Here is a 22,197-nt window from a genome sequence, read left to right on the forward strand (position 1 = left end):
TGCCTGGGTGGCTCCGTCGACTAAGCATGTGATTCGTGATTTCGGCTCAGGTCAGGATCGCAGGGTCCTGAGATCGAGCCCCGGGTCAGACTCTGCACTGACACAGTCAGCTCCTCTCCCGTGGCTTCTCGACCCCCACCCCTGTCTCTCTCTCATAAATAAAATCTTAAAAAAAGAAAAGAAAAATGAGTAATTCAGGTAAGGGCCAATACTCCCAGAGAAACCCAAGACGGCATTAGGTTCTCATATGTCTCCTCGTGGCTGTCCGAAGGCCACGCTCTCCGCTGCCCACACACCGGGCTAAGGCCGTTACCTCGGACGTGGAGCACCTCCTCCTTTTCTCCCAAGACGCTCTTCTCCCTTGTGCTTCCAGGCCCGGAGTCCTCTCTCCGAACGGCAAGAGCCGTGAGCTCACGACAGTCACCCGCTCACATGCTCTCACGTCACTCACACGCCGCGCCAAGGGCACGCACACCGCCCCCACGAGATCGCACACTTCTCTGGGAAGCAGCGACAGCCACACACTGGCACCTGCCACCACCGTGAAGTCAGAGTTCTCAACTGGCCTGCCTGCCTCCGGGTGGACGGAGGACCGACCCCTCCATCCTCCTCGGGACCCCTCACGGCGCGGACATAAAGAACCACACGACTCTCCTCGATACCTCAAGTGGGCCGGATCTGCACAGGAATCACAGTGGAGCAAATCTTAACAAAAGGTTTTCATTCTAAAGACAAGAGGTTAAGATAAAACCGAACTGCTGGAAAGTACCAGTTTTAATGTGTGAAACTTCATTTCTGAACTTCACCTACTACAGCTCCATCACCCAAACCGGAACTGTGACAACTCAATAACCACAAGTGACTCGTAGGGGTGGAAGGGGTTCCAGAAGCAAGACTCTAGGGCACGAGCTTTCACCCAACTATTCTGAAGCACCCGGACTCAATCCCGGCACGGCCTTCTTAGCTCACCGGCCACCGACATGCTACCAGCGGGTTACTCAGAGGCCCCAACGGGGATTTTTTTATTGGTTTGTGATAATAACGAAGTCCAAGTGTACCAAAAGTGTAGGACGCCGAGGGGGGCTGGCAGGCGGGGCATCCGTGGGGATGCGAGCATTACTTTCAGAGGCACGGGCAGCGCCCCGCCTGTGACAGACGACAGCTCTCTGAGCACAGCCCCGTCCTCCGCCGAGCGCACCCCGACGCCCAAGCAGGAAAGCATCATGGTGCGGGCTGGGCCGTTCCCAGCATGAGCCCCGTGTGGCTGCACAAGCAGACACGTGAGTCCGACGCAGGGCCCTTTCCAGGATGCTCCTCTGACACACGGAAAATGCACAACTCTTGGCCTGAAGAGTATGACAGCCCACAGAAGTCACAGGATTTCAGAAGAGTGACCAGCGTGGGGCAGAGCAGTGAGACGGCACGTGCAGGGCTGGCTAGAGGGGTGCGGACAGACAGAAAGACGAGCGAGGAGGCTGAGCAGCAAGAACAGGTGATGGGGACAGATAAATGGGGCTATTGCAGGGAGACCCAGGAGGGGACCGGGCCTGGGGAATGCGCGGGGGCCTGGGGGGCTGAGCGGACCCAGCACCTGCAGGCTCTAGTTCCCCGGCCGGGGCTGCGGACCCGAGTGGGCCCGCCGTCTGTCCGTGCACATCATGCATGCACGTTTCCCTGGAACAGCCACGCCCACTCGTCCACACACATCTGGGGCCGCGTTCCCGTTACTGGGGCGGGTGGGTGCTGAAAACGAGCACCGCACAGCCTGCAAGCCCTCAAGTGTTCACTATGTGAGCCTTCGCAGGAAAGATTTGCCAGTTCCAGGATAGAGTAGCGAGGACCTTAAAAAACAACAGAAAAGCGTTATCTGATTAGGCACCAATGACCTACAGCAGAGTCTTGAATAAGAAAATTGCCAGAACGTGTCTGAGAAGAACAGAAAACAAAAAAGGAGAACAGCCACCACTTCCAAGGGCTCAGTATTGGCAGAGCCTTCCCTGCGGGTCGAAGGTGTCCCTCACAAGCGCCCCTCGCAAGTGCCACCCAGGGTGGCCTCACGCCCATCATGACAGACAGCAAGGCCAAGGCCCAGCGACGAGAGGGCCCCACGGCCTGCGCTCTTCCCACGGTAGTGACCTTACACTGTCCAGGCAGGGAGATAGGCTGGAAAGCTGATGGACAGTCTGGGGACTCTGGAGTGAGGGGGGACCAGAAATGGGAGAAGCGGCCAAGGAGAGACTCGCAGAAGGGGCATAGAGACAACCGGAGGAGACTACGCAGTACCGGGGCGTCCCACAGTGGAGCCGGACACATATGGCAGGCGAAACAGCAAACCAGAACCGTGGGCACCTTCCACGGAGACAGGACCACTACCAACAATCAGGCCGGAACCACGGCTGCTGGCACGTACAGCTCCTGACCTATACCAACGGTCACCTCCCAGAGCTCTGCCCGGCCCTGGGCCCAGGGCTCCTCCTGTCAGTCCGTCAGTCGAGACCCCGGCCTGCACGCCTGGAGGGGTCCGCGCACGACGCAGGGAGCGACTGGAAGGGCACACGCACGCACACACACGCTCGTCTCTCCCCACTGGGCTGCAGAGCAGTGGGCGCACTCTGTGTTTTCTTCTTCCCCATGGTCACCTCACCCCGTCACGGCACCAAACCACATACAGGAGGATGACCCACAAGGGAGGCCAGTATTCCAGCACAAGAGAGGACTTACACGTCGCCTACAGGAAAATCGGGAGCCGGAGGCGAAAGACTGGACAAGAACTCAGAGCCTGTACCGCAGTGACCGATGTTCCGCATCTCACGCTGCGTTAGTTCAGAACGACCCAGCACAAAGGGGCATTTCTGGGACAGCGTTCTCTCTGCCTCCCTCCGTGTGACCCCACTTGTCAACCGGCAGACGCTGGCCGGGTCTGCATCGCGGCCCACACTCTCCCTCTCCGCCAGCTCTGTAGCAGCTGCGCCCGGTCCGTCCCAAGACGACAGGGCCCTCGTCCCGTTTTCTCACACCCGGGCTTTGCACAGAGCGGGTCTCCATAAATACCATGCAATCCACTTCGTTCTAGGAGGTCTACTTCCCTGACTGATTTTAGGAAAAAAAAGTAGAATAAAAACTGCAGGCCTCCAAACTGCTTACAGCAAAAAGAAAGTAATAAATAAAAAATCAAACAAAAAGAGGTCAGCCTGAGCTGACCCAGGAGGCGGTGGGCACTGGCTCGTTTCACAGCCTGGCCAGCTGTGCAGGGAACGTCCCCGTGATACACAGTTCAAGACAGATACAAAAAGGGAAAACAGAGACAGACGAACAACAGATCTGCAGTTCTTTCGGGGGAAACACCTCCAAGTCATCGCTGGGGGAGCACTTACCCATAAAGAGGCCCGTCGTTGCCAATAGCAGAAACCATGATCACGTTGTTAGCTGTTAACTCCCACACCTACGGGATTAGCAGACATTTATTTATGGAAGCAGGCCAGGCTCAATCAACATTCACCACACAACTGTCCAAACTGTCCTGCTCCTCAAGGAAGAAGGCTGACCTTAAAAATGTAACTCTAGACCCTCATGGACATGGACGTTTGCCAACCAGCACTTGCGTGAGTATTGACGAGACCCAGGGCACGGGGCCTTCCGTCACACAGAGCAGAGCCTGCTCTCCGGGCAGGTTCAGGAACGCGCCATTCGGAGAAGGAACCGAGCCGGCAGATGTGCCGCTCCCACTGCAAGTCGCCAAAGCTCATGCCACCACCCGCCGTCCTTGCGAGGCAGGCACACTGTGTGTGACAGGCCACCAGCGCACCAGAGATAAAGCGCTCAGAGCAGAAGCAGTCACCAGGCGCCACCGTCCTTCATGTGGGGACACAACCAACCTTGTCGACGAAGGGGTGGTCCATGAAGTCGGGGCCGCCGATGCTGAGGTTCAGCACGTCCATCTTCTTCAGGATGGCGTAATTGAAGGCGTCCAGGAACCAGGAGGTGTAGGACACCTAGTCAACCGCCAGACACGACTTTAGGGGTTTTAGTGGAAGTCTCCAAGGGTGACAACAGAGTTTATTTCTAAGTGTCCCTACAGACTCTTAAGCAGCATGATGTATTAACTCAAATGTCAGAAACGAAAACCAAGAACAAATAATGCTCCAAAATGTGAAGCAGACACCCGGAAACTCTAGGTCCCGGCAGCCGGACTCAAGGGACAGCTGTGCTGTGGGGGCGGCCGCGCTCTCCCAGCCAGCCGTCCAGCACCTCACCCCCCAGTACACCTTCTGGAGTGAACTGAACCCCACAGCTCGGTGCCTCCTCGAAAGGACTTATCACAAGATACATCCCTTTCAGCTGAGCATTTCTACACAGTTTAATGGACTTGTCTCATGTTCCTCATCCCTAACCAGACAGGAGGGGAAATGGCATCAAAGTTATCTCACAGAATTATTTCTCGGACAGAGCTGAATCGCCTTATGTACCACCACTCAAGACGTTATTATAAAAAATACAATTAAACTTACAGTAGAAATAGGATTAGTGCAATATTTAAGAATTATGTTTCTTAAAGGCTTTCATAAATAAGACCTGTTTACATTTGCTCATATGGGCAAATACAGGAGGCGGGAGTACAAGAAATTAAGAAACTATCACGTGGGAGACACGAGGAAGTAAGGTAAACCCCTGCTGGACAGGGACAGCATTGCGGCAATTTTCCCTGTGTTGTCTTTAGATATTTCTGAACTGTGCACAATCTGTACAAAATTAAATTTAGAAAATACGGAACAGGGGTCTCCCCTTTCCTATGACTAGTTCTGAAAAGCCTGGGGACAGGGCCTGCCCAACGTGACACCACATGGTACAGAGGCAGCCTCGAGCCCGTCACAGCCCAGGAGGGGCAGCAACCACAACAACTCGTGATTCCTCCCTCATGTGAAAGCACCAGAACTGTGTCCGTGACGTGGGGGCACAGGAGCCCTGGGCAGGCCCGGAGGACAGGAAGGAATGAGACACAGGGAGTCCCTCCTGTTCAGTGCCCTTGGGGTGGGGTCTTCAGCGTCCAAGTGAGACCAATGAAGGGGTGGGCACTGAAGGGGCAAAGCCACACAGGGGCCACAGAGGGATGGTGTGGCACAGGCAGGACGCCAGAAGCAGCTCAGTTTCGAGGAGGGTTGCTGCTTCTAAATGAACGGGTTCTCCCAAGTTTCACTTTTTATGTTCTGATGTCAACTCCGTAAGCCTCAGGGGTCCTCAAAACACCTACCTGGTTATTGGTAAAGACCCTGAAAATATGGAGTTCCGCATCTGGAGCAAAGCCTTGGCACTCCCGCATGCTGGCTATCACACCTGCCACGAAGGTGCCGTGGCCCAGCCCTGCAGACCACAAGGAGAAAAGTCCCAGAACACGGCTGATCCTGGGTGTGAAACCCAGCTGAAAAAGACCACCAACTCAAATGACGCCCTTTCTCTGAGCCCCGGACGACGAAGCTGCACTGCCCCAGAACGCTCCCCCAGCCGGAGCCCACGCCCTGGCTGCCCTGAATCCCGGCCTCGCACCCCCGCCGCCGCCGCCCAAACCGGGAGGTCCGTGCGCCTCCACCAGGCAGCCCTCTTGCCTCCGACACTACTTCCTGACATCCCAGGACAGCCCGACAAACTTCTGCCCAAAGGCACATGAAAAACATGGGTCTGTCTCGGTAACGGCTGCCCACGACTGTGTCGTCACAGGCATCCAGAAAACCGCACTCTTAACCCGAACCACTGGGGACAGGAGCGAGGGTCAGAGACCAGGTCACGCCACCGCAGCGCCACCCACCATCGTCCAGCGTCCGCTCATTGGTCCAGTTGGTTCTCTCCTTCACATTCTTGAAGTGGGGGTGCTTCTCACTCAGCCCAGTGTCAAAAACAGCAACCCTTACGTTAGCACCTTATTCCGAAAAAAACAACCAAGCACAATCATGTTTAGAAGAATCACCTTTGCGGATCTCGTCTATAAAACACAGTCCAGGGGTGGAGGGTGATGGGCGCTGGGGAGCGTGCGTGCTGTGGTGAGGGCTGTGAACTGTGTGAGCCAGAGGAGGCACAGACCTGTACGCCTGGGGCTGATAATACATGATACGTTAATAAAAATAATTTTTAAAAAACACGCATGTTCCTCCTTGGGACCTGTCACGGAGGCCCAGAGATCACCCAACGTCTGCACATTAGGTCAGGTGCCCCACGGGCCCCGGCTGAGCCAAGACGAGAAGGGGAGACTGGGAGAGATGCCGTCACGTGCTGCCAAGTAAGAGCCGCGGTTTCAGGGGAAATCTCTTGGCACATCCCTCCAGTGTCACCAGGGCTCAGTCCTCCACACGACGGAGTCTCCGCTTCCGGTGACCTCCCCGGGTCTCCCTCCCCTCATCTCCTTAGAGAGGCGCTATGGAACGAGGGGCACCAAGTAAGAGCACACCTCGGGGGACAGGAGACAATTCCCGTGCCTCCCCTCAGACACCGCTCATTAACCCCCTCTGCACATGGGGCTGCCGGCGACTCGCGGGGCTGAGGGCACGGTAAGGAAAACCGCCACGCAGTACACCTCGCTATAACAAGGAGCCTATTTCAGATACGGGCCAAAAGCTACGTGCACCAGTGTTAAGACTGATATTGCCAGATGAGGAAATTCTAGAAAACAGGTAGAAAAACCTAAGACACTCGTATTGTTTAACAGCTAACAGGTGTCATAGAGGTAGGGTCTTTCTGTGCTGACATGTCCACACTATGTTAAATCATTGATTACACTGAGAAAACGAGCAAAACATACTGCTTACATTTAAATAATGCACATGATCTCAAAAACCACTTGGTTTGGGGGGACAGAAAACGCTTTTCTGTTTAGAGAATTTGCTTTGTGAAGAGTTCTCATCCTGAAGAGATAAAACCATGAGGTGACAATCATTTTACTGAAACCCCGGTCCACCGGGCTTGAAGAGTTTAACGGTCTCAGACCTACTGCAGGGCAGGGGCTGGGGAAATCAAGGGAGAGCTCAGGGTCTCCGAGGCCAGAGGACATGGGTGAGGACGCCAAGACCGGCTGAGACGGACGGGGTGGAAGGGAACTAGAGAAACGGGCTTCCATTTCAGCGGGGGTTCAAACCTGCACAGTAGTTACGACAGTGATTTTCTGCCGTGATGCACGGGAAAAATACTGTATTGGCTGTTCTATTTCCTAGGATATGGTCACTAATGCCATCTGTTGCTTTGAAACTAAGCAACGGGTGCACGGACTGTAACGCAGCCACTCTGCACAGAGCTCTGCTCTCAAGGGATACACTCATGTTCACGTTGTCACTTCACGATAACCACGTTTGCACTCGCTCTCATTCCCTGAGCAGCTGGTGTGTGTTCACCTGCATGTCAACAGGAGAGAAACGTTCCACCATCTACCCCCAACCTCAGAAACGGTACAGAAACACAGTGAAGGTACACAGGATTCAACAACCAAAAAAGGCAGAGCCAGATGCCCAGCACAGCAGAGGTCAAAGGCGGGGCCGCCGGACGTGTGTGGCTCCACACACAGCGGAAGGGCCAGGGCACGAGGCCGTGGCTGTGCCAGGCACCCGAGACGGAGGGCGCGCGGCCACCAGCCCCACGCGGGTCGCGGGCGAACAGCACGCACCTGTGTAGCCCATCTGCCAGAGCACGTCCGCCTGCAGGGTCTGGGCGACCTGGCGCGGGATGGCTCTCAGCAGCCGTCTACTCGAGTGTCTCCCCGTAGCGTGCCAGAACCCAGAGCCCAGGGAGAGGCTGGCTCTTCGCAGTGGGCGCGACGACTGCCACTTCTGGCTCCACCGGGTTTCGTTACAGGGTGCGACGGGGTCAGCTAGAGCCAAGGAGAGAGAGAGATGAGACACGGGGCGGCGCGGGGACAGCCCGAGATGAGACACGGAGCGGCGCGGGGACAGCCCAAGATGAGACACGGGGCGGCGCGGGGACAGCCCGAGCGGGTGGGGAGGGCACCCACTCTGAGGAGGGCGGCGACCAGCCCTGAACGCCCGGGTGACTGGAGGGGGAGTTCTCTACCCCTGCCAGAGGGCTTTCTCCGTGCAGTCACACCCACAGGACATCACTTAGCTGTCATCATTGTTCCCCAAGAGTCCTCTACTTGGCCTTTTCTAACTGACGGAGGGCAGACTGGCAGAACCGCTGCGTTGAAACACTCAACCGTGGCTGCAGCTGAAGGACCGAGAAATTCCCGAGCTTTCGTGCAACCTGCTCTCACTGAGCCAGAAGGGTTCAAGACAACGACGACGACAACAAAACAAGGAAGCAAATGGCCCCCTGCGATGGCGAAGCTTCGTAGCACCGCAGCACCACAGCACCGGGCTCCTGGCACAGGAAGAGGGGCTGCTGTTAACCCACCACACCTGTCTCTGGTCTGACAGCAGCGGGACCTTCTGCCAACTGCGCACCGCTCGCTACTCTCAACACGCTGCCTAGAGTGTCCCCCTTCCAAAGCAGATGCGCTAGAAAGGAGTCGGGGGTTCCGAAGGTGACGAACCGCGTCTTCTCTCGATCCTGCAGGCGGACCAGCCCTGTGCGCACCCGCCCCGTGGCACTGAGTCCACGGGTTCCGCTATCTGTAAGGACTCTACTGGGTGAAAAAATGGAAGAAAAAAGCAAAAGAACCACCACAGGAGGGGTCCTTACCTTTCAGGGCCGCGCTATCATGTGAAAACCTGCATCTCAGATCAGCTTTCAGCAGAACACAGCTATGCTGCTGCGACTGACATTGTGTCTCTAGAGCTAAGGCCTACCGTGCAGTCCAGTCTTACCAGGCTCCCCACGAAAGGGTACAGGGACCTGGGAAAACATGTCGTCGTGTCAACTCCATTAAGTAATTATTTGCACAGACCAACTAAAATTATTCTGCACTGAACTCGCCGTGCTGACTCTGCTCTTTAAGTCAACAGTGCGGAGGGGTGGGGGTGGGGGTCCCCTGAGTGGCTCAGTGGGTTGAGCCTCTGCCTTCGCTCAGGTCATGGTCCTGGGGTCCTGGGATCGAGCCCCGTGTCGGGTTCCCTGCTCGGCGGGGAGCCTGCTCCCTCCTCTCTCCCTCTGCCTGCCTCTGCCTACTTATGAACTCTGTCAAAAAAAAAAAAAAAAAAAAAAGTCAACAGTGGGGGACAATACTGGAGGTGTTGACAGAAGACAGGTGTTGACAGCACACGAGGGTCTGCTCTGTCTGCCTGAGGCAGACCAGACTACACCTGAGTAATGAACTTGGCTCTGTAAGAGCAATTCAGAGAGCTTGGAGAGTACTGGAAGGAAAGCAGTTAAAATGGTAAGAGGGCTTGAACCCGTGTCAGGTGAGGGACAAGCTGAAGGATCTGGAGAGGAGAATCCATCAAGGACACCACAGGTATCTTGGAAATATCTTTAAACACTGTCTTGCGGCGAACAGGTTGGCTCTGTCTTCCAGCCCATGGAGAGGGCCAGGGACCGGAGCCAGGGTGGGACAGGCTCCAGCTAAAATAAAGCAGAGCCTGCTCACAACACAGCCAGAGAAACAAGCAGTATTTAACGTCTATTTACATCCTAAAAACTCTGCTAAGCTCTCACACTTGCACTATTTTATTTCATCTTCGTGAGAACCCTTGGAGGTAGGTAGCATTATCTCCAATTTTTGGACGGGAAAAGCTGGAGCCCACGGGAAAGCGGCTCACCACGCGAGGCAGCAGATGGCCACAAGGCCGACTGGGACTGCCAGCAGCGCAGCACGGCCTCAGGGGGCGTCAAGCTCTGTGTCTGACAACCCTGGCGGAGAAGCAGAGAAAGGAACCCGGCCCTGAGAGGCCAGGACTGCTCTGCTAAAGTCAGGCATTTCCATGCTTCTTACAATGTCCTGGGGCTCTTTATGGTAAAAAAGTAAAACAGAAAAGCTCATGTAAGCCACTTATCTGACTAAGTGGACAAGGTCTGGTTTGCTTTTACTTCCTGGATTGCTCTGAGGCTACTGCTTTTCAAAGAGAAAAAGCATCACAGAACATCTGGCCTGGCACAGAGAGCTGAGGAAGCTGGACAGCTGACCTCTGGTGCGCCCGAGAGCCGGCGTGTCCCACTATGCAAATTCACGCGGCTTCCCCCGTCCCTTCCTGAACCTCAGGCTCTCATGGTTACTACCTGACAGAAAAATGGAGAAAGAGAACTTTCCTTCTCTTTCCTCCAGGGAAATAAATGACAGTAAATGATAACAGAGCTGGCAATCTGTTACCCTACTTTATCACAAATGGGAAGAAGCCCTCTTTTTGGTAGTAAGTATGCTTCCGAAAATGTTAAGTAATAAATCTATAATTTATTATTTAAGGGTAAGCTCTACCCTGACGAGCCCAAGCTGTATAGAAGCAGGACAGAATGCGCCCTGGGGCTGAAAGGAGGATCATCAAGTTCCCTCCGTCCTCACCCCGGCCAGCCTGCCTCACCCCTGCCAGCCTGCGACTGAAACAGGCCGCGCCGCCGTGCATGGTCAGAAGGCTCTCAGAAAAACAAAATGAAACCCACGGAAAGGGTGTTTTCTGAGACGCCTTAAAAATAAAAACACACACTGACAAGCACAGCGCAACCAAGAGGGAGACCCGAAGACCCGCTTTGGGATGTGACCTTTGGGATGTGAGGGGCGCAGGGGACTCCATGCTCAGCTGAGCACTGGCAAACACGAGCATCACCTCCTGCAAACCTGCAGATTTTTTCCCCACCAAACAGCAGGACATCAGTTTCTAGTTTTTCAGATGCCTGGCAAGAAAATGTTCACCACGGACGAAACTGGATGAAGGGACTCGGGGCCTCCCTGGACCGCTGCTGGACGGCCCGCAGGAACACGCGCACTCTGTCCCCGCGCCACAGCCGAGCACGGGCCGCAGCGGAGCCCGAGCCCACGGTACTCACACTCTGCGTACTTGAGCGAACGGAAGACTTTCCGCTGGGGCGTCACCCGTTTGATGTTGGGATGGTCTTCGAGGGTCAGCAGCCCCGCTTTCTGTTTCTCTTTGATCTGAATCACCTCAAAATCACTAGGGTAGTCACTGGATGGGTTGTTTCGAGGAATGATTCTCCAGTTGTCTATTTCACTGCTCTTCAGGGCACTTGAAATAAAAGAATTTCTAGCTTTGGCTGTAAAGTATCCATTGAAAGCCACGATGTATTCTGAAATCAATGACCACAAATAAAAATAAGAATTTATGTCCCTGTATTGTAACGTAAGAGTGCACCTCCTCTCAGAGCTCCCTGGCAAAAGAAAACCTACAGATCCTAAAACTGACAGTAGGAGGAGCAGTAAACCAAGACTGATCTAAATGCCCTACACAGCAGTCCTCAGGGCTCTAAGGTCAAGTGATCTGTATGAACCCCCATCACAGAATTCACCCCTTAAAATCAGATCCCTGTGCTGTTTTTCAAAAAGCAAAACTCAAGGGAATTCTGAATATATGGCAAAAAAATGCGTGTAACTTTTTCAAACAGGAGAAAGGGATTCGGAAGGAAGGCTCGGTTCGACTTTCCTGAGCATTTGGCATCTCTCAACTCCCCACCCTCAGCGGCAACAATGGCACCTATTCCGCAGAGTCAGGTTTTAGGGAAGAGATTCCCACTGCCAATGTATCCCGGGAAAGCCAACTTCAGCAGAGAGAACATCTAAGCACTGCGCACTCACCTCATGTGAAATCGTAGAAAAGAGGGAAATGACTTTTTTGGCAAAAGCTAATTATTTAGAGTTAAGTTTTTTGTTTTTGTTTTTTTTTAATGGGGAGGGGGCTAAAATAGTATCATTACCATATTCCACAACCGTTGAGGAGAATTCCACCTTCAACGTCAGATGGGAACAGCCAGGGCACGGGGCCTTTTCAAAAGACTTCTTCTCCAACCTGTCCCCCAGATGTTTCCTCCCGCAGAGCAAAACCACGAGCAGAAGCAGCCAGATGTTCACAAGCTTCATGGTCAAAAGTGAATATGGTCATAAAATCACATAAATTCAAATCACACTTTTTTCTTCCTTGATTATAAGTTAATTTTTGTTTCGGCAAAATGCTGAAACATTATTGATCAGCCATTTTACAGTCTTGTCCAACATAAAAAGAAGTTAAATTTCATGGCCTTTTGTGGTTTGGCCTGGAAAGAGGCTTTCATTTCTTTCTCCGTTTCTTCTCCATCTTGGGCCTCAGGCTCCCCTCACTCCGGCCCAGACGACTGAGTCCTCCCCTCCATCTGCAGCACAGAAGCACGGTCCGGCGGGCGAGCAGTCACTGCGGCAGCTCTGGGCGGCCTACGGAATGGAACGGAATGGAACAGAGCCAGCGCGCGGGAGTCGGACCCACACGCACCCAGGCCAGAGCGCCGCGGAGACCGCAGCGAGCAGACAGAGGGCTCAGGCGCTGAACACCTTATCATTTCTTTAGTCACTCCTCACTTCTCTAGGGGAAAAAGGTTTTAAGGCAGCTTCAAAACTAAGAAAGGTTAAAACAAACGAGAAAAACGAGCAAACTGAGCATAACAAACAATGCCAGGAGCACTGAGCCCCGCCACAGCCGGGGAGGGAGCTCAGTCCCACACATCGCCCTCCGCGCTGCCTCCACCTCACTCTCCGGTCTCACCTGTCAACCCTCCGGCTCCAGGGCTCTTCCCCCACAGCAGTTTATTCATTCCGTAAGCAGGCTCCACACGGAGCGTGGAGCCCAACATGGGGCTTGAACTCACGACCCTGAGATCAAGACCTGAGCTGAGAGAGTCGGACGCTGAACCGACTGAGCCACCCAGGCGCGCAGGAACAGCAGTTTAATTCCCCATACGTTCTGCCAAGTCTTCCGGCAAGAGCTTGGTAGATACATCCTCACCTTCTACCATAAAATAATTCCTAAGGACAAACTAATTTGCATCCAAGTCAAATCCTTACCACTTTCTTTTAGAGAAACTATGTTTTAAAATTATTCGAACGACTACCTTTCAGATTTTGAAATATTTCCTGCCAATTTTATGAAGAGGGCATAGAAGGATTCACGCGGTCATCCAGTGTATTTTACATGAAGCCTCACCTTAAAGGGATTTAACCTGCCAAATAGGTTGTAAAACCAGATTACCTCTTTCCCGGAAGTAATACAAGAGAAAATGTCATGAGGTACACTGCTGCCAAAGAAAGTGTTATCTGAGTGTTAAATTACATACAGGCACAGATACCTTTCAAATATCTGAATGGCAGAAAAATGATCATTCTTCACAATGAAAAACAGACTGGCAATTAAAAAAAAAAAAAAAAAGGAAAGAAAATGATGCCAGCTGTAGCACGTCCAGAAAGATCTGTTGCACTGATCCTACCAGAAACATAAATAATCCAGCAAGGGGAACACAATCAATTGAACAGGACAGGCCTTATACTGCTAAGTTGTTTCTAAAAAGAAAACACTCAGGACCAAGAGTCAGTCAGCCCTCTTTAAACAGAGGTACAGAATTAAAAACCCTTCCTTCTGGCAGCAACTGGTACTTTGGAGTAACGAGGACTTTGTGGCTTATGGAATTATTCATACGTGCATCTATTCACAGGAAAACACTCATAGTTACAGTTTCTAAAACAGCCTGTAGGGTTACTCTCTAGGACTTCACCGCTGGAGGCCCGCACGACCCTGAAAGCGGGCCTTCTCCGGCACTAGGACTAAGGCGGGTTGAATGAAGCTCATCAGACAGAAACGAAATTCTAAAAGTTATTTCCGTATCAACAAGAATAACAACAATAAAAATGTCAAACCACAAGAACAAAGTAATTAACACCAGAGATCAGAACAGAAAGCGTAAAGAAAGGCAACAGGGGGCGCCCAAAAAGCCACTCCCAACATACTGCGTGGCGATACGCTTGGGAGCAAACCCCAATTTTTTCGGCTTATACCTGGTATCTGCAGCAATGGCCCATCACGGCACAGAGTCACAGGAGGGACATGCGTCCGTTACAGGACAAGTGGTCAAAGAAGACAGAGCTCAGCACCAGTGAGAAGACTTCTCATGTCATGTTACATGAACTTACAGTGCAAACGACTTAAACAGGTCTCTCAATGAAGGGAAGTTTTTAGAAAAATAAATCTCTTTCTCTCTCCTGCCTCGAGGTGAAGAATCTATGACATATTTGGGCTACATGTAACAAGTATTAGTGAATGAAACTAGTAAGCCCATCTTATCTAATTGTGTCACATCTACTGTCATTAAACCTACTCTTAATTCACACAAGGGTCCGGACAGCTACTACACAGCGCAGCCCGTGTGGAAGGGAAGGCTGGCATTCTACAACTGGGCCAGGAGACCAACTTCACAAGACAGAGAAACAGGAAGAAAAGGTCTGAGGGTTTTTAAACTTTAAAAATCCCTAAGATAATCAGCTCTCTCCCAAAAAGAAAACTTTCTAGGTTTTTGAAAATAGGACACCGCAATATCCCTAAGATGTTCTACATTAATCTATGCGATTAAATTCTATAATCGTGGGGCGCCTGGGTGGCTCAGGCAGTTAAGCCGCTGCCTTCAGCTCAAGTCATGACCTCAGGGTCCTGGGATCGAGCCCTACATCGGGCTCCTTGCTCGGCAGGGAGCCTGCTTCCTCCTCTCTCTCTGCCTGCCTCTCTGCCTACTTGTGATCTCTCTCTGTCAAATAAATAAATAAAATCTTTTAAAAAAAAAATTCTACAATCGTATATCGTGCTTATTAGCAAGATCAAGGTGGGATCCAGCAAAGCGGCTGACAATGAGTGCAAACAGCTGAACAAGGAGCAGGAAGACACTGGAGAGGAGGCCCGCGCAGGGCCAGGATGCTGCACCAAGAGCTCCTCTGGGTGAAACGTGAGCTCCTGCGGACGAGCCGGGGGGCACCCTCGCAGAACCTGAGCCAGCAGAGCCGCAAGCATGGAAATGAGGAGGAAGAAGGGGAGCAGCCTGAACGAAGCTACATCACAGACCAGAAAAACACGGGATGTGCAAAGGATCAGCGAGTCATCGCACGAGGAGGGAGACCACAGTGTGCCAGTCTGGGGATGGAAAGACGGTGGGAAGCAGGCAGGGCAAGCAGGTGTGACCTCTGAGCAGAACCGGCAGGAAGCAACGAGAGTGGGGTGCGCAGAGCCGGCCGGGGCTGCTGAGCAGCTCCGCTCACCCGCCCAGCTCCTTTAAGGTGCGAGTCACAGAGCCACTGAGCAGGCGGCAGGGACACAGCAGCCAACAAAACCCAACCCAAGCCTCCGAGCTCACGGCGCTGACCCAGTGTGTGTGTGTGTGTGTGTGTGTGTGTGTGTGCCAGCCTGGGAGGGGGCCTCTGAGGAAGGACCCAGCGGAAGCAGGAAGCTGGCCAGGCCAGCTGGGCAGAGTACTGGCAGCACCGGGCACGGCGAATCCAAGGGCCCAAGGCAAGGAACATGCCTGCTCTGTGTAAGGAAAGCGAAGGGGCCGGTGCGGCTGGAGCAGGGAGAGGAGGCGGAAATCAGACAAAACGGGAGACGGGACTGGTGGGGAGACAAACCGGGAAGGGCCTTGCAGGTCAGAGAAAGGACCTCAGCTTTCACTCCGAGTGGGAGAGAAAGCAGGATCTGGGCAGAGAAGCCACCCCAGCTGGTCTGCCCGTGAACTGGTTCACTCTGGCTTCTGTAAGGAGGGGGGGCACAGGCAGACACAGGAGACGGACTGGATGGCTCCCATGACGACGCCGGCTCAGGCCGGGGCAGAAGGAGCAATGAAGGGGGGGCACGTGACGGAGGTGACCGCAGTGAGACAATCTGCGGACAGCCAGACTGGGGGTGCGCACCCGAGGAGCCAAGGACAACACCGAGGCCTTCCGTCCAAACACAGATGGGCATCTGCCCCTGATGGAGATGGAGAAGGTGCAGGCAAAGCTGGTCTGGGGAAGACTGGCAGGTGCTGAGCTCTGACCATGTACCCGCCCCTAACTCCAAAGCCACCAGCAGCCCTCAGGCGGAAAAGTGCCAAGGGGCTAAGGCTGGAAACAGTGAGACAAGGACACACCTCTCTTCGGTTTGGATATGGCTGACCTGCTTACAGTCTTTCAAGGTGAATGAAAATCTAGGTTCTAAGAAGACATTCTTGTCGAAGACCCATGGCTCCTAAAAAATTCTGACAACAGGGGCACCTGGGTGGCTCAGAGGGTCTCTGCCTTCAGCTCAGGTCGTGATCCCACAGTCCTGGGATCGAGCCCCATGTTGGGCTCTCTGCTCGGTGGGGAGCCTGCTTCCTCCTCTCTCTCTGCCTGCCTCTCTGCCTGCTTGTGACCTCTCTGTCAAATAAATAAAAATTCTTAAAAAAAAAAAAATTCTGACAACAGATACTGAAGTTTCTGTGGTTTCCCAATCCCAGAATAAGAGGACTTCGAAATATAAATTTGCTTTTAAGAAAACAAAACCGCCACCAGGGGCACAGAGGCTGGCAAACAACGCCACCAGCACCGAGGTCGCAGGGCCGGCCGCCGCACTGCTGGCCTGTTCTGAAGACAGCCCGTCCCCACACTGTCCTACAGGGGCTTCAAGGGCGCTGACCGCAGCTCCCGCAACTGAAACATGGCCTCGCCTGTGCCAACAAGCAGTCATCCCACCGGCTCTCACGACGCGACACAAACCTTCGGAGCACCACCCCGAGCTGGCCTCACTGTCGAGCCACGAGCATGGCAGCGGCTACGCGGCATATAAAAAGAGGCGCAGACATACATACACAGGAAAAGATATACTTTTTAACAAGAGTTCTGTCCTTCCTTTTCTTCCTCCCTTTCTGCATAATCCAGCCGACGGCAAGAAGGTGAGATGCTGACGGAGAGCCATGGCGGCCTGGTGGCTGGGGCGGGGGGATGGCGTCTTGAGAGACAAGGAAGGCGTGCGGGGCAGAGGCACCAGGAGAGGGGGTCGGAGCCTGACTGGGGTGATAGCCGTGAAAGCAGGAAACTCATCAAATAAGTATTTACAGATAATGGGAAGCAGCTTTCTTTCTTTTTTTTTTTTTTTTTAAAGATTTTATTTATTGATTTGACAGAGAGAAATCACAAGTAGTCGGAGAGGCAGGCAGAGAGAGAGAGAGAGGGAAGCAGGCTCCCCGCTGAGCAGAGAGCCCGATGCGGGACTCGATCCCAGGACCCTGAGATCATGACCTGAGCCGAAGGCAGCGGCTTAACCCACTGAGCCACCCAGGCGCCCCGGGAAGCAGCTTTCTACTGGCAGAGAAGAAAGGCATAGGTACGAATACGGGAAAACACCTGAAAGACCCACACAGGATCAGACTGAAGCTGAAGCACCAGTGTGAACTCTGGGTTCTCATTACACAGACAGACAGACGTAGAAATGAACATATGGGAGAGAGTGTGTGTGTGTGTGTGTGTGCGCGCGCATTTCCTAGCTCTACTGCAAGGGCACGGGAGAAGTGGCAGCCCAACAGGAGGGAGCCCATCCAGTAGTACCCAGAACTGGTTTCCTTTTCTTTTTCTCTTTTTTTAAGATTCATTAATTTGAGAGAGGGAGAGAGAACACGCTCGCACGAGGAGACAGACGGAAAGGAGGAGAGAAACTCAAGAAGACACTGTGCGGACCACGGATCCCCACGCTGGTGCTCCATCCTGTGACCCCAAGGTCAGACCTGGGCCGAAACCAAGAGTCAGACGCTGATGGCACCACCCAGGCCCCCCAGAACTGGTTTTCTAAATGTCATTCTCCATTGCAAGAAACCAGGCTCCTGGTTCCAGGCGAGTGGCCAGCGGAGTCTGGAACATCGTGGGCCACAGAGCGAGGAAGCGCTCCGAGAGTGACGGGAGTGTGTCTGAGGACCAGAGAGGCCAGCGAGGGGCAGCCGGAGCGTCAAAATAAACAATGAAAGTAACAGATGTTAAGCCACTGCAGAAAATACAAAACAAGCATCCACAGTAACATTTATAAGCAAGCTGGAAGCCTGAAGAATGAGGTATTCACAGAGTCCCAGCATGCCTCCCAACAACATCCTGATTTCCAAAGGGACAAGCTGCTTCTCCTACAGCAGAGAAGCTTCACCAACTTGGCCAGCCAGGGCACAAATGGACCTAGGTACATGGAGCAGGTGACTGAAGAGGCCAGCACCGCCTGGCGGGTCCTGCCAAAGACACACAACCTGAGTCACATCAGGAGGAAAGAGCAGAAGCCAACAAGGGACAGTCTTCAAAGCCAACGCCTGGAATTCTCAAAATTACCAAGGAAGGTGAGGCGAGCCAAGGAATGCTGAGACACAGCTGCAGACAGAAGGAGACTCAGGAGACTCGACCGGTAACTGAACCTGAGGTTCTCAACTAGGTCCCTCGGCCGTGAAGGCACTGCCAGAACAGCTGGCAAACCTGGACGGGAGCCCGCCTGGGACGACACGGCGGGGGGGCGGGTGTATCGGGACTCATTTCCTGCACCTGAAGGCTGCGCTTTGATTGCGTAAGGACTGTGCGTGCAGGAAATGCCCCGTGAAGTATCTGGGGATAATTGGTATCAGGTCTGCAACTTGCTTTCACAAATGGTTCAGAGGGGGAAAAGGCTCGTGCTGTTCCTGGAACCTTTCTGGTAGATTGAAATTGTTTCCAAAATATGAAGAAAAAAAAAAGAAGAAGAAGAAGAAGAAAGAGAAAAAGAAGTCTTATATTTAGTCTCAGCTGATAGGAATGAATGAGAAAGATAGCAGTATTAAATTTTAAAAAGGTGGAGAGGGCAATTTAGGCTCTCTTCTGGTACTCCGTCTGAGCTGCCCACTGTGCACGACCAGACTACACACCATGTCAGACAGACTCACGCATGTCAACCGTCACACAGAATGACATCCTAACAGCCCAACAGATGTGACTGAGCTAGTCAAAGGGAAATTCAAACTCATTCCCCTTCTAACGAATTGAAAGGACGCCTGAAAAGTTTCATGGCAAAGTAAATTTGTTAAAACTGACTGCAGTGTTCCCACTATTTACATTAGATCAAGAAACTTCTTGAAAACTGAAGTGTCAATGACACAGACTATCCTAGTACTTTTCAGGGCTCATCAGCTGGTGTTCTGATATTCTCACACACTGGAAGTGATCCCCCGAAGTCTGGCTAGCACCTATCACACACGGAGTTACTGCAGCGCAGCTGTGCCTGACATCCGACTTGTTCATAACCGCAGGTCCGTACCTCCCACTCCCCTTCACCTATTTCTCCTGCCCCGCAACCCCTCCCCGCTCTGGTAACCAACAGTTCCCTGAACTTATCAGTCACTATCTGTTTTGTTTGTTTATAAAAATCAAGTAACATTGTCAGAGACATAAACTGAGACACCAGGATAAAACACAAATCATGCTTAAGAAGTCAAGCCAATAAAAGGAGGACTCTCATATGTTGTGAGTGAATGTAAAAAAACCTGCTACCTTTTAGAACATTTACCAATATGTATTAAAAGTCTTAAAAATGGAAAACCCTTTCCTAATAAATCCAGAAATAACGATAAAAACTTAACACAAAGAGCATTTATTCTGCGGCAAGCACGAGCTTAAGCAACCTTCACAACCTGTAACTAACCCCCCGCTTCCAGATGAGAACACGGAGGTGCCCACAGTGGCTCAGCACCGTGCCTAGAGCCAAGTGGCAGTGAGTGGGAAAGCCAGGCTGGAACTCGACTGGTCTGGCATGGAGGCCACCCTCTTATAAGGTAGGTTACTCTGCTTTTCTAAAACCTCCCCTGGAAAGGCGCTCTGGTGGCACACTTGGTTAAGTGTCCAACTCTTGGTTTCAACACTGGTCCAGATCTCAGGGTCACAGGACCAAGCTCTGTGTGGGGCTCTGTATTCAGGCCGAGTCTGCTTGATACTCTCTCCGTCTCCCTCTGCCCTCCGCTCAGCTCAAAAGCGCACGCATACACATACTCTCTCTTTAAAATCTTTTTTAAAGGGGCAACTGGGTGGCTCAGTGGGTAGGGCCTCTGCCTTCCGCTCAGGTCATGATCTCAGGGACCTGGGATCGAGCCCCGTGTCGGGCTCTCTGCTCAGCAGGGGGAGCCTGCTTCTCCCTTTCTCTCTGCCTGCCTCTCCACCTGCTTGTTATCTCTGTCAAATAAATAAATAAAATCTTTTTTTAAAAAAATTTTTAAAGAATAAAAATAAAATCTCCCCTAGAAATTCATTCCACAGAAGTGTGAATCTGAAAGCATACAATGATTTACACCCAAAGATTACAACCAGGAAAAGCTACAGAGTATCCAAATGTGCAACAGGAGACCAGCTAACTGATTAATTAACCGGGCCTCCGAAATGCTGTGCAGCTACAGCAAAGACATTCCTCTGGAAGGCTGCATAACAGTCCCCAAAGCTATCCACATCCTCATCCCCAGAACCCGTAAATGTTACTTTATACGGCCAAAGAGATTCTGCACGTATGATTAAACTAAGGATCTTAAAACAGGAAGTGTATTCTGGATTATCCAAGCGGGACCAACGTAAGTGCAAGAGTCTTTACAAGACGCAGGCCCACTAAGCTACTTCTCCACCGAAAGCAGGAGAGATGATGGAAGCCAGAGGCTGAGGCAGTAAGAAGAGGAGGCCAGGAGCCAAGGACCGCAGGTGCCCCTAGAAACCCCAAAAGGGAAGGAAACAATCTCTCCTGGAGCCTCCAGAAGGACGGAAGCCCTCCCGACACCCTAACATCAGCCCAGCGACACTGATTTTGGACAACCGACCTCCAGAACCGTAAGATAATAAACTGGTGTTGTTTTAAACCACAAAGTTTGTAGAAATTTGTTAGCACAGCCACAGGTCTCGAATATACTTCCCAAAGCATATGGGGAAAGGATAATGCAATATTAAGTAAAACAGCTCACAATGACCCAAATTTCTATTTTTAAATAATGTATCTATATGCACAGGAGAAAAGGAACAGGAGAAGATCTCTGCCACAAGGTAACATGGTCCTCCGTCTCCATGCCAGCAGTACAGGGAGTTAGGGTCTTAGTTCTAGTATTTACAATATTACAAAGAGCCTGTTACACTTCCATAATTAGGTAAAATAACTACTTAAGGTACTTTACTAAACCTTTTAAAATAAATTTTATAGAAAAACAAATTTTCTGGTTAAGTCAAAATAAAGGCTAGGGTTTTTTTTTTTTTTTTTAAATAAATTGTTTATCTTTAAGTAATCTCTAAGATGCCTAACATGGGGCTCAAATTCACAACCCTGAGAGTGAGTCACACCCTCCACTAACTGAGCCAGCCAGGCACCCCAAAGACTTGGTTTTATCTGTATACACAGAGCTTAAAAGGGATCCATTTCCTAGGAATTGTGTTAAAAAATCTGTCTGTGTCTACCTTAGAGCTCCAGGCCAAGCTTTTTGCTCATTCATTCTGAACAGGCTTATCATGGGCCGTATCACCTACTCAGATGGCCTGCTTAGAGCTGTTACTGGATCCACAGTTTACTGGATTTAATTCCTATAAATTCTTTACGTAGGTGACCTGGTGATCTTTCCAAACAAAGGTATGCCCTGTAAGATGGTATTTGCACAATTATGGATTTTCTGTTAGTAAGTATTCCTCTAAGGCAGGTGTAATCCAAAACATATTTGACATCAAATACTAAATGGAAAATAAACAGTTTGAACAATACATGCCAGGAAGAAGATTTAAGGAGCTATGAGCGAAAACGAGACCAAGGAGAGGAAATGTGTTCGTGACCTGGGCAAACCGCTGGTCTGGCAGCTAACACTCCGTGCGGCTCAGGTGCCTCGACTTTGCATTATAAGAGAGTATCACTCAGATTATAATTCTGGGTATGGCTAAAGTATATCTGAAATCATTTCTTTGCAAATAAGAACACAATTCAGGGCAGAGGAAATCACTGATATCACCTGACAGTCATCTAGGTACACAGACACACCGCTTTTTCTAATGAACCTTTACTGAAATAGCGCCAGAGAAAACGGAATTGTGTTTAGGCCACGAAAGAGTAGCATTCAGTTCAGTTCAACTTTGGCTGTACTTTCATAACTAATTGCGTCCTTGGCTGTACTACCATTGTTTAACCGGCTAACATTCAAACGATGCCAGACAGCACAATCCTGAAATAAAGGTGTGTTCTTCAGGCTGACCGAACCATTCCTTCTGGCACATTCTGTCCATTGGCTTTTGTAAGGGGACAAAACAAGCAATTCGGCCCCAAGAGTCAACAATGCCAGGGTGAAGAGGTGCTTGTCTAC

General features: G+C 51.7%; 1 protein-coding gene across 1 annotated transcript in view; it reads right to left on the reverse strand.

The window, feature by feature from the left end:
* Window positions 1-22,197, reverse strand: part of MBTPS1 (membrane bound transcription factor peptidase, site 1) — a 52,222-nt gene that overhangs the window by 27,504 nt on the left and 2,521 nt on the right. Inside the window, exons 2-8 of the mRNA XM_032325879.1 lie at window positions 11,791-12,280; window positions 10,909-11,166; window positions 7,643-7,846; window positions 5,801-5,911; window positions 5,249-5,358; window positions 3,876-3,992; window positions 3,375-3,442 (exon numbers count right to left, since the gene is read on the reverse strand). Coding sequence (XP_032181770.1) covers window positions 3,375-3,442; window positions 3,876-3,992; window positions 5,249-5,358; window positions 5,801-5,911; window positions 7,643-7,846; window positions 10,909-11,166; window positions 11,791-11,953 — 1,031 coding nt within the window. The 5' untranslated portion in view covers window positions 11,954-12,280. The remainder of the gene's footprint in view (window positions 1-3,374; window positions 3,443-3,875; window positions 3,993-5,248; window positions 5,359-5,800; window positions 5,912-7,642; window positions 7,847-10,908; window positions 11,167-11,790; window positions 12,281-22,197) is intronic.

The sequence above is a fragment of the Mustela erminea genome, chromosome 19 (assembly GCF_009829155.1).
Source record: "Mustela erminea isolate mMusErm1 chromosome 19, mMusErm1.Pri, whole genome shotgun sequence".
NCBI lineage: Eukaryota > Metazoa > Chordata > Mammalia > Carnivora > Mustelidae > Mustela > Mustela erminea.